Here is a 13,153-nt window from a genome sequence, read left to right as displayed (position 1 = left end):
TTTCCTCTTAGAAGGAACTGCAAATACTTCTGAAATGGCATTCTATAGTGTGGGCAAGCGGAAAAAGAAAAAACAGCTAAGCTAGTAGTCTCAGATAAATCTGATCAGCATTTCCACCGCTGTCAACGAGAACAACAACAGCTGGTTTGTGCTCATGGTTTGGAGAGGAGAGGAGGGAAAGAAGAGTGACATGAGGCATTTACCATGCCTTACTTAAACCTTTTTTTTTTTTTTTTTTCTTTTTACCTCTGAATCAGATCCCAGGTCTGTATTCAGTTATTGCCAGCTTTTACCCCATCTTTTATGTTTGATGGGAGCTGGAGACAATATTATCAGGAAGCTCTAGCTCAATGATAACGCCCACCAGCGCATCCATAGTGTCCACATGTGCTGAATGCTCCAGCTAGGCCTTCAACAGTTGCCATCAGAACACAGAGCCTATACAAGACTAGATGGGATCAAGAAGGACACTGAATTTAGAGGCTTCTGTTTTACGGTGTTGCTTGTGAATCTTTTGTCATGTACACACATCACCAATGAATAAACATAAGCATAGAGTTCTAATCCACTGGTCAATGTCAGCCATCCAGAATAAGTCTGTGGGTTTTTTAAGATTAGTGCTGCTTCTATAAAGAATGGTTTCCATCATAGCAAGGGGTTTAGGGACGTGGCAGTGTGCAGATTTCATCTAATATAATCCGCTGTGTTGGTTCATCAAAAGAACCAAAGGGAAAAAAAAAAACATTTTTAGTCTTCTGTTGTGCATTGGAAGTAGAGGTTGAGATGCTTTAAAATGCATAAGAAATAAAGTTAGTCATTTCTGTGTAACTTTTCTACTTTTGCCTATTTACATTTTTATTCTTTTATTTAGCTCAGATGCTGAAGATTTACTAGCAAATGGATGTTTCACTACGTTTTTACTTTTTTTTCTTTCTGATGAAATATCACTTCTTCTATAACTGAATAATTGGTATATTATTGATATTAGATTTGATTTACATGCATACATTAAATCTTATATTTGGTTGTGTGTGGTTTATTTTCAAATGCTGCTATAAAATAACATACGGTACCTTTTCCTAACACATACTAACTGCTTAAAACAGAGGAAAAAGGTGTAACCCTGGGACTGTTTGTATATAATTTGAAGTGAGCATATCTTTATCAGGCTACCAAAATTATGCTTTCAGAAAAAAATATTTACATTTTTTCACAACTACATTTTGCCCTTTTATTTTAGCAAAAGCAAAGTCATATTGAAAAAAAAGAATTGAAGTCTATTTTTTTCTCTCCTGTAGCTTTTTTCATTGTTCTCTTTCAACTCTACCCCCTTAATTCAAAATATCAACACTTCCTCCAAATCAAACTTTCCTGATTCCTGATTTCATTCATGAAATATCCCATATTTCCTTAACACGATGTAATAAATAATGCAGCAATCACAGTTTAAAGAAAACAACAACAAAAATAAACCAGTGACATTATGACTACCGTGAACAGGCTCTGGTTGATTTGCAGGTCATTGTCGTAGAAGCGTCCCCGATGCTCCGTCGGCTCAGTGGACACTGCCCAAGTCTGCTGCTCTTTCCTACTGTTTAGGGCCAGAGCAGGACCCCCAAGATGGCTATGAAGTGCCACACTGACAGAATAGAGACCCCTGGGAAGCTTGTCTCTGGTGGCCCTTAGGCAGTACACACTCACCTCCACAGGCTGAGGAAGGGTACTTTGGTCCCCCTAAAAAAATAACAAAGTGCAACACATAAGATCTGGAGAATTATATAGATAATCTGGAGAAATATATATGTATCTATGTATATAACATATATAAAACAAGGTGATACCAGAGCTCTCCTGGAACACTTTTTGCTAGTATAGATTGGCAAAACTACCCAAATCCAGGTTTGCAAAGCTGTAATTTCTGGCAAAGGTGCATCCATAAATTTCTTTAACTTTAATAAAATGTAAACATCTCTAAAATAATGTTTTTGGCAACAATGTTGACGGTTTGATCCATTAAAAATAAATGTACCAAATTAAATTAATGTCTTGCATCTGCTGAGGCACCATCCAGACATTCAAGGATTTAAGCCTTTAGGACTTGCTTAAAGGCACATCTACGTGGACTGTTATCAGAGTTAGATTGCCCATAGAGATGAAGGTTTAAAAATGCCAGCCTTCTGGTGGTGAGATTATCCTGCTAACCTTCAGACTGCATTAGCCCACTTCCTGTTTAATTGCTTTTTTGCTTTGTGTGGCATGTGACTTGTTTCAGGGCTTATGAAATAATAGACTAAGCAAGCTAAACATCGTTTTTCAGTTAAATCAAAATCACAGAATAGTATAAAAACACATTGAGCCTTTTGATCTATCAATGGCCAAGTTTTGATCTCAGAAACCAGTATTGATACTGGTCCCAAAAGATGATTAAGGGCCTGATTATGTTGTTGCTCCACAGCCTCATCCTATCCTATCCTATCCTATCCTATCCTATCCTATCCTATCCTATCCTATCCTATCCTGTCCTATCCTATCCTATCCTATCCTATCCTATCCTATCCTATCCTGTCCTATCCTATCCTATCCTATCCTATCCTTTCCTGTCCTGTCTTGTCCTGTTTCCTTACTGTAGGCATTTATTATTATCTATGTCAGAGCTCCTAATTCCTATTTATTTTCTGTACTCAAATTTACAGCATGTTAACCAGATCCTAAGGGCAAATTTTGAGTGTCTGACAATTAACGCTCTCAGTTCCAATCAATGATATAGTAGTACTCAAGGGCTACTGTGTGTACTCACTCACACAAATACACACTCTGTACTTTCACTTTGTATGCCAGAGCCTGTTTTATAGTTTAAAGTACATCATTGTCTGTACCTGTGACTGTTCACATCCTTTTCACAGCCATATAACACAGCTAGCAAAAGGCTGGCAATGCCCACTGCTCTGCAAGCATGTGAAGGAGGAAGGCGTGTGCTGAGCCCTGCAGTAATGCCCCTCAATCTTCCCACTGTGAGCATCTTTGCATACCAAAACAACCAAAACAATTTAGGCAGAAGTGAAATTAGTATAATTGGTGGCAAAACGGTTTAGCCCACACGTCTCACATTTAGGAGGAGGTGAGGAAGGCCTCCAAACCCCCACATTGGAAAAATATGTATGAATGCAGAATAGAAAGGAAGACGAGGAGAAGCGGAAAATAGAATAAGCGAGCAAAGAAATAAGAAAAAGTAACTCCACTCTAGTGTTCAATTTGCAGTATGTATATCTTTAAGATCTGTTGTTGTAATGTGGCTCACATGCTTGTACAGGCATCAGAAGAGACAGTGAAGACAGCAAGGCAAAGGTAAAAGGTGAAGTGAGCCAATTTTCCATATCAGAGGTAGTTTGTTTGCCCCAAGCCTGAGTTGTGCCTAAAGTGCCATAACATTACAGCACTCCTACAGATGAGATCAAAGGCTCCAGTAAGGGATCCTCCGTGGTTTTGCTGGCAAGCAGCCGTCCTTTCACTAAAATATCTTTTCAGGGCTTTACACACATAGGCTGATCACACAAAATGCACTCTTAATAGAGACAGGAAATGCCATATACAAAAACTTCCTTTCTTTCTAAGTATGGGCTAATATTCAGAGATTAAGCTTTCCTGTTAATTATTTTAATTTTAATTAGTAAATCTTAATTAACAATGAACATTTACCCTTAAAATTTTTTGGCTTTGGAATGAAGGAGGGGGGGGGGTGAAGAAAAGAGAGAATAAATATGACAATCTTTTTGGGACCTCCGGGCAGGATTACTGATGCAGGCTGCCTTAGTTATTAAACACATTCTAAATTAAATGCCTCCATGAATTTTGCACAGAAATATATTTTCATAGTTTTGCATGCCAAATGTGACATTTTATATTTCAGATTCATCTCGCTGCAGTAATTTTAGGGAAATGTCATATAAACAAAGATTTTGTCATTTACCAAAAGAAATTACTATGCGTGGCAGGTTTGGCCATTGCTTCTCTCTTTCTATCTTCCTCTCTTTCCCTCTGCCTGCTTTGCCCCCTATTCTGCCTGTGCTAGTTGTTTCAAGTCAGCAAGCCATAAAAAATCTTTATCTCAGTGAAACACAGCAATTTGGGAGATAATCGAATGGTGACTGGGGGGCACAAACGCCACTCTGAGGAATTATACCACAATCTCCCCTGCATTTACAACCTTCCTCAAAGCCAGTTGTCACCCTGGAAGGAAAGCCCCCGACTGAAGATTCATTACATCTTTAAGCCAGCATGGTGGCATGGCAGGCTCATCCCCAGATGCAACACAACAGAACACTCCTCCCACAGCTGGTGATGCTAGCACTAAAGCTGCACTCCCCTTCTTCCTTTTCTCACTTGGTTCCTTTTTCTCTTCTCTGCCTCTTTTTTTTTCATCTCCTAAGACTCCATTTTCCACCTACTTATGCTTCTAAAACCAAAAGCATCATCCACATGAAGCTGGTGCACATTTTCTTTATATCCCATATGAAAATAGTATGGCTGGATAGGATCATACTGTATAGGGAAGCCTTTTTTTATTTAACTCAGAGTTGTTTAGAGCCTGCCTGGGCCTCTGTGCAGGCATGCACACATTGAAAAGTGGAAACTAAAGTCTTATGATTTCCTCATTTATTACAGGATTTCACATAATTACATCATTTGGCTGTCTTCTTCGTTTTTTTTGATGATTTGTAAACACCCCAGGATCAATATCGCACTGTTAGAGAATAAGGGGCATGCCACTTCCTGCTTGCACGCCTTCGCTTTTGCAGTGAAAGTGCGTTTCTCACTCCACGAACCCAGCTGGTAAACACATCTCACCTGCCACTGGGGCCATGATGCTGAGGAGGAGGATTCTGGGAGCTCTGTCATCTGGCTGTATTTAGCTATTGCTTCTTCTTGGCCTTCCCCCAGTGCTCTGACTGACGGGCTTTCCATGTTTCTGCTGTGACATGCACAAATACATATATGACACTCGCAAACACAAGAGGCTAACCCTGTTAATGGCCACCTGCATTTTAGACCCTCAGTTGTTCCATCTTGTAGCTCAATTTAATAATGCCCCAACAAACACTTTCCACAACCTTTCTCACTTTCTCTGTGTGTGTTTTTCTCTCCTCATTCCTCCCTGGGTTTCTCGCTCCCTGCCTTTCTCTGCCTTTCAATCTTATCAGTGGTAATGTAATAAGCGGTTCCTGCGCTCTGTCTCCTCGCCACCTCTCTTAATTCCTCAAAATAAAGCAATATCACAGGGGCCCTTGCCTGCCTGTGACTGGGGATAAGATGCTTGTTAAAGGAAGGATAATTCAGCAAATAAATGCTCTGCATCAAAGCAAGGCACTGGATCTTTCTTTTCCTTCTCTCCTCCTCTCCCTCCTCTCTGTTTGCCTATCAAAAGTATTACACATGCTTTCATCAGTTCACAACAAGGCACATTGTGCTTCCTAATGCAATTACTCAACCTCCATTAAATCAGAAACAGTGGAAACAAATGAATTACACATTTGTTACAAAAACCACAAGTCAGCTCTGTCTGTTCCTTTTTTTTTTTTTTTTTGCTTCATAGGCGTAGGGAGAGAAAAATGAAATAATTTCTCATTCAATTTCAGGCAGATGTAGCCCTAGGTGATGCATAGAAAGTCTCCCATGTCTAATAGCCACCCACTATTGATATCAGAAGGAATTTACAGGGTTCAAAGCTGTCTAGAGGAGGTCATCTTGCTAAACTCTAGACCACATTCATCTGACAGGGCTGGTGTCCGACTACCACCCACCCATAACGCAGCCCAGTGCAAGACAAGATACTGATGCGTACAGTAGTTTCTTGATTTTATCACGTCAGCCAGCATGGTAGTCCATAATTACTAAAAACTTAAACATGCTAAGCTGATTGCCTACAGGGCTCTCGCCACAAAATGTGATGTGTGATCTCTGACTAAAGTGGATGGAGCAAGAATTGATGCACCTCCGAGCCCAATGACATGGACAGATTTCTGTGCCCTAGAGCCATATTACCCACAATGCAATGCTTGCCGACAGGAGAAGCCATGCAGAGGACATATGAATCCTGAATGTCAGTGGGAATACAAATGCTTCTCACACAATTAATGATTACAGTCATGTGACATCAATTTTACATATGGAAAGAAATATGAACGGGGGGCTATACTTACCACTGAAACAGTGGGTTCAGCCTGAGTGGTGGTCTTACTGTTTCGTCACAATCTCTTTGTGAACTGGAATCCTTTAAAGAATATGTTAACAAATGGTATTTGATCAGTTTCTGTGATACAGCAGTTTTTGAGTCTTTGTGCTTTAGTGTTAAGATTTTTTGCATTGAAGAGTGAACAAATGAAAATAAAAAAAAATACAAAAACAAAACTGGATGCATGTGTTCAGCTTGTAAAATAGCCTATGAGCATAAGCATTTAGCTTCCATGTTAATGCCTTAAGGGGAACTTTACTATGAATAAGAAGCAACACATTTGTCATACAGTATATGTATATATACAATGTGGGCTTTTACCTCAACATTGCCAGTGAAGAGGGCCATTAGTCTTTTCTTTCTCTTTGCCCACTCACTCTTCTTCTTAAGGGATCCCTTCTGAGCCAGTTGCTAAAAATATGTGTAAATACACATGGACGTTTTCTTTGGATGCAGCTTTATGAAACAGTACAGTGCACCATAATGGCAGAATTAAGCACAAGGAGCAACTGTAATGCAATCTGCAGGCAATCGATACCGAGCCAGACCCTAAAGACATGTAGCGTTTGATGAGTATTTCTGCCGGTTTTCCATTCAGTCAGCATATTCTCACTCCCCATTCAGACACATTGACACTGCTAAGTGACAGCGTCTCGCCCTGTTGAGTCTTTGTACGGCAGAATAGAGAAAGAAGAAAAACTATATAAATTTCAAAATAGATGTGAAATCTCTAGTGGATAATGTACTTTCAATAGGAGGTGGGTGTGGAAACAGTAGGAGAGCACGTAAATACTATTGCAGAATAAGATAGAACTGATCCCAGTACTGATACAGAACACAGTAAACACTGCTGATTATCCAGTTAAACTGAAGATGAGTCAACTGTTGCTGTGACTTCCAAGTGACACTGAAACACTGTTGTATATATTTTTGTTGTTGTTTTTTTTCTTCCAGTTGCATTTGTCTCTATTCATGTAATTAAATACTCCCACTCTCTTTTCAAATGAGATTACCACTAAAATTACCATGGATAAAAGTTCGGCTTTCTCTTTACATATGCATTAATGTCTGCAATTCTTCGCAATCTAGATTTCCCAAGACAATGGAAACCCCATGTTTGTGTACCCCCTTTCCAATTCCTCATCTGACTGAGGGAATACAAACACTTGTTTTCAAAGAAGCGTCAGATCTTAATGCTGGTTTACAAAATCCCTACTCCCCTGTTGGAAAATAATATGTAGTCATGCTCTATATTTTTTATGAAAAGACCCTAAGATGGGTAAAGAATCAGAAAAATTCAGCTTCTGTGATACACAAATATGCATAACAAGAAACAACAAAGTTAAAAGACAGAATAAAATAGTCTGTAAATAAATTAATTGTGTGAGCATACCATACATGCCATAGAAGATAGAGTTGAAATCCATGCACCGATTTTGAGCTCTGAAATACCTTGAAAGCTTTTTATACAAATAGACATTTCACAGCCAAATAGACCAATGCTGCATTTTTGTAAAGGTTATAGGAAGACAGAGAAAAGAAACCAACACTGAATGAGGAAAATTAAAATCACTAAGGCAAGAAAGTCACACATACACAAACAAGCATTTGAACAAAAGCGCTTGTACACATGCACACACTCTATGTCCATTAGCCAAACCACTGATACACAGCATAATGGACATGGCTGATGTGCTGGTGACTATGGGATGATGACACAGATATTCTTCTTTGTAGCTCTGACCTGCTGCAGTGAAAGGCTGCCAAGCATGATCATGTCAGGCCGCACACGCTCCCTCAGCTGCTGGGCGTAGTGGGGGATCACTTTCTCAGCTGTCCTCACTGCAAGAAATAACTCATGGCATAAAAACCCTTCAAACACGCTACATAAATACATTATTCCTGCAGCAATGAATTTTATAATTTCACAATTGAAATATATAATATTAAAATATATATTTTATATATTTAAAGGAACAAAGAATTGAATAAAAATGTAAATAACTGATAGAAAACTCTAAAGAAAAGAAATCTACTTACTGCCAAATATTAGTGCTGTCTCATATATATATATATATATATATATATATATATATATACAAAGTATTATATTATTATATATACATATATATTATGGACTAGTGCAGTGTAATGCAGTTCCAAAAGTTCCATAATAACAATACTATACTAATATAATATCTGTATGTCTGTACTTATATGTAAGAGCTCAAATATTGAACAAAATAAAAGAATAGCATTACTTTTTACAGTGTTTTCTCTGCCCATTACCATCCTCCCTGCTCCAAGTCCAGCCTCTCCTCCCAGCCCAACACCACCCTCAACCTGTGTTTCGGCATTGGCAGGGGCCTGGGAGGGCCTGGAGCCCGAGGCATCACCACCACTGTGGAGCAGCAGTCGCCGCTGAAGCACCAGATCACCCGCCTTCACCTCCAACACCTCCTCATCCCTGGAGGCTTGCAGCGTACCTGGAGAGATATGCATCAGTGAGTATGCACTGACACACACACAAAATGTGCATTCATAAACATTGGCACATGCATTCACATACTGATGGATGAGCATACTTAGCAGAAACACATACCCACACACATTCACAGAGATGTGTATTTTTGTGCAGACAGTGTGGAAGTGGACTAGTTATGTACTACTAACACAACAGCTAACACAAACATATGAGGTATAATCACACAGACACACTCTTGGCCTCAAAATATTCTAAACTGACAAAACGTATTAAAAACTTAACCAACTGCATCAGTAACATTTATACAAAATGAGTTTTTCTACTGAGCAAATGCAAAAATAATGCAAATATCAACTAATTTAACAGAATATATGAAGATATTGGTCTTACTTATTGTTGCAAAGATCATCTACTGTAGCTTACTTGCTTTTTGTGTGTCATTTTAGCCTTCTGAGGAACAACGTGTGCAGTCCAATATGTGTAACATCCAAAGCTGTTGTCACTGCCTAATGCTATCTGCATAGAAGCACATATCAATGCCTAACGCCATGCAGAAAACTAGAATGAATAGACGCCAGCTTTATGCTTGTACGTTTCTGAGCCAAAGCAAAGAAATTCATCAATACAGAAAGGAAGGACTGATGATCTTAGAAAGAAAACAGCCTTCCAGGATCTTTGTGTAAGGAAAACATATACCTTGCTGGCCATGTTCCTTTTCATTAAAAACTTTGCCTTAATCATGCTCTTTCATGTGAAATGTAAAGCGCTTTATGGAAGACTATAAAACCAAAAGACAAACAAAAGCATGGGAAGCAGTCACTAAATATCAGGATCAGTTCTGACATACTCCAAGCTCATTCTGCTGCTGCAAAGAACACTTGCATCCTGTACCGGTGGGAGGCATCTATACAACTACATAAGGTAATTGTCGTGAAGTCTATTGTAGCCAAGTGAAGTGCAAACTGGCAGTCACGACAGTTGGACTCCTGCACAGAAGTACAAGCTCCCTTCCTCTCTTCTTCTCTTTCCATTTCCTTCACTGACTCCCAGCTTATTGCATGAAACTGTTAATCCAAGATCCTCTTTACTTTCTCAGTGGGATTCCATGAACATTCCAAGACAATGAATAGGGCCGCTAATCTCAGTGGTACAGCTAAATCCAACACAATGGTAAATAATACAAGCCTGCTAAAGTCTACCGTGTTGAAGCGGGCCTAAACCCATCACTTGTGCGCTGGAATTACAAGGGAGATGTGCGTCATGTCAACAGGATCTGGTGCGACTGCCTTCATCCAGAACAATGCAAAGCTTTAGCCATTTCAGTGTTGCCTCGATGACTACATGTTTAAATGAAACTGAGCTAATGGGAAAAGGCACGCCTACTGGAAGACAATGGTTGTGCTTGGAAAGCACTACTAAGGGTACATTTCTAGTTTATTCTTTGTTCTTTTTTATATTAGTGTTGTTTTCAGTATAATATCTTATGCTTGTTTGGTTTTTTTAATAATAAAACTTTGGAGTTTTACTGTCTAAAGAGAATTAAAAATTTAACAATTGATACTTTTTCTTACTGCAACTTTAAGCATTTTTATCATTATTATGTGTAAAACCAGAATCAGTGCTAGTAGCGTCACATTTAGCAACTCCTACAAAATGATCTCAGTAGTAAAGTAAAAAGTCAAGATATATTGATTTATTACTGTATATGTAACTTCTAGTTTTTTTTATTTAGGTTTAGCAACTATAAAGCCTTCAAATAACTAAAATGTGGCAGCGCAGTAAGATGGTGATACGTACCGGGTATGTCAATTAAAGTATCGTCGTCATCCAGCAGCGCAGCCATCCTTTCATACAGTTTGTTTTCATCTGCATTCAGTATTGCTAGAAATCAAAACAATTATAATATGAATATACCTTCAAGAGGGCTGGAAAATCGTGTGCATTTGTGGGCTTCGAAATTACTTTCTGCTTATCAGGCAACTCAATCTAAACCACATCTTAACATGCAAACCTGGATATTAGCCATGGTTGGAGATGGGCGAAAATGAAGCGCATGGAGAGGGGTAATGAAATAGGAGCATTAACATGCCTGTTAGCTGGCCTGTCATCATGTGATGAGATTTGATTTGGTGAATCCTTTGATATTACACGGCAGTGATATCCAAAAGATACAGGTGAAATGGCTTCTCCATTAATAGCCAGGTTTCATTATAACATGCATATTACTTGGCTCCCAAGAGCTCACTTTTAATAGGCCTACTTTAGGAGGGGGGCTGCAAACTATTGATATGGCTCTGCATGTGTCATGTGACAGGGGAGAAAAAACTCTACAGCGAAATGAAAACTGACCAATAATACGTGACCTTCATCAATGACAACGAGTTGGGTAGCTGATCTAGTAATGCCATCACTTGGTGTATTTACATAGACTGTCTCGCCACCACAAATGGCAGCCAGCTACCATTGATCTCTCTCACCCCTCTTTAATGAACCGAGGAGAACCATTATGACAGAGAAAGGCATACTTAATTCCAGCTCATCTTCGGCGCTGACCCCAGCCGTCCTGCGATGCCTTGGGTCTGTCTGCTCTGCCAATGATGGGTCAAAGTAATTTTGGGTACCTTCATTTCCTGTGGAAAGTGCGAGAGGAAAGTGAATGAAAGAATGAGCAAATGGGAGTTGGTGGTGGTGGTGGTGGGTGGGTGGGGGGTATGCATGGGAATGGGGGGAGAGAGTCGAACAGGTTTAGGTTACTGGTTATTAGAAGCACATGAAGCAAAATGTTAATTTTGAAACCCACACTGTCGAAGGGCAGTGTCAGCGGCTGCTACCAGATAAGGCAGAGCCAAGATGAGACAGAAGTTCAGAGGCAAAGAGAGAGAGAGAGAAGTGGGAAAGTGACTGCTGGGCTTCTCAGAGCACCTCTCTACGGCCTGCGGTGCTCTGGGGCCTAATTAGCATGCCGCAAAAGGTCACGGCAGGCAATCTCTTAAATACGACTGCCATATGTTTGCCGTGTTCAAAAGAAACTAATGAGAAAGTCTACAAGCCCAAAAGTACCTGGAATTTCAAAGACAATACCTTCTAAATACTCTAAGGTCAGTGGCCTAAAGGACCAGGCAAGTTTGGAAGAGCATATCCAAAGAAAAATAACCTGAGCCCATGTCTCATTGACTTCTTATTAGCAATCACTGACCTATGGGTATCAAGTCTGCTCCACAGAGTTTATGGGGGAATCAAATGGCTCCAGGGCTCTTTCTGTTAAGAGTGCACCCCACCAAGCAGCTTTCTTAACCTCAAATCTTTCTCATTACAAGCTTTGAATATTTCACTTCAATCTAAATTGCTTTACTTGTATTTCTCAGGTTCAGGGGCAAGAAAAAAAGTGTGTGGTGTCTTAAATGATGTTACATATTTCATACAGGGACTTCCTTTATAGAGGTCTGAGGGCATTGGTGCTCGGATGCATAAAAAAATATAAGTACGTGTGTTTGTACAAGAGCACCACTGATCTGCCACTCCAATAAAAGAAAAAGGAAACTTCACCGGGATTCTTTCGTGCTCGTACAATGTCTGCATGAGGTTTTCACTGCCTGTCCATATTCTGAGTGAAACACTCAGACTGGAATACTTATTAACTGAGGAGCAGCCGTGTGACTCTTCAATGGCACCATAAATTGACTGTGAAATTCACGTGTTAAATCCCTCTACACTGTTAGCAGTGAGTTTGAACAATTTCTCCGCAAAATAGCTCTGAGGTTATGAAACCCTTTTTTCAAATACAAATTTGCATAATGGTAGTAGCTTCGTGAATCGCCTTTTGAGTCATAGCTGTGATTTACCTAAATAGTCTGGCTGCCCTCCAATTCATCCCTTTAATGAAAATTTCAATTATCTATTCTTACATGCACAATATCAGTAACTAGCATTTCGTGCAAGCTGGAGATACAGTGAACAGAGACTCAGAGATAATGAAAGATTCCAGTAAAGACCAAAGTGGAACACAGACATGGTACAATTTGCTTTTGGATCTTTCAACACAGCAGGCTAAGGAGTCATTGAATTCATATGCATATTTACACTTCCTGATGAAAAATGTTGTTTTACTAAATACTATTTTTTCTGTTTACTTATTTATTTATATTCTATATTGAATTGAATACTGCTTTAATTGATTTTAGATATGCAGTCATTAACAATAATGCCCTCCTAAGATAATTAAACTGAACAAAAGTGAAACTCTTTCTTTTAATCTTTCATTTGAGGAACAGTTTTTTAATAATTGTGTTTTTACTAAGATTATATAAGCTGTTCCTTTGATATATGAGTGTGTCTGTGTAATATATTGTAGAGTGACATGATTTAAAGTCAGGGAAGCAGCTGCCTTTATCTTCCTTTTTATCCTGTTTTAAATATGGGAGTTGAAATTAGTTTAAAGA

General features: G+C 39.2%; 1 protein-coding gene across 1 annotated transcript in view; it reads right to left on the bottom strand.

Annotated features, from left to right (window-relative positions):
• ofcc1 (orofacial cleft 1 candidate 1) overlaps positions 1–13,153 on the bottom strand; it is a 74,924-nt gene that overhangs the window by 53,346 nt on the left and 8,425 nt on the right. The window contains exons 5-12 of the mRNA XM_041968410.1: positions 11,240–11,344; positions 10,512–10,595; positions 8,491–8,715; positions 7,947–8,071; positions 6,551–6,610; positions 6,198–6,268; positions 4,846–4,969; positions 1,492–1,734 (exon numbers count right to left, since the gene is read on the bottom strand). Coding sequence (XP_041824344.1) covers positions 1,492–1,734; positions 4,846–4,969; positions 6,198–6,268; positions 6,551–6,610; positions 7,947–8,071; positions 8,491–8,715; positions 10,512–10,595; positions 11,240–11,344 — 1,037 coding nt within the window. The remainder of the gene's footprint in view (positions 1–1,491; positions 1,735–4,845; positions 4,970–6,197; positions 6,269–6,550; positions 6,611–7,946; positions 8,072–8,490; positions 8,716–10,511; positions 10,596–11,239; positions 11,345–13,153) is intronic.

The sequence above is a fragment of the Melanotaenia boesemani genome, chromosome 18, assembly GCF_017639745.1.
Source record: "Melanotaenia boesemani isolate fMelBoe1 chromosome 18, fMelBoe1.pri, whole genome shotgun sequence".
Lineage (NCBI taxonomy): Eukaryota > Metazoa > Chordata > Actinopteri > Atheriniformes > Melanotaeniidae > Melanotaenia > Melanotaenia boesemani.
The sequence above is the reverse complement of the archived record's forward strand: the minus strand, read 5'-3'. Positions and strand labels throughout refer to the sequence as shown.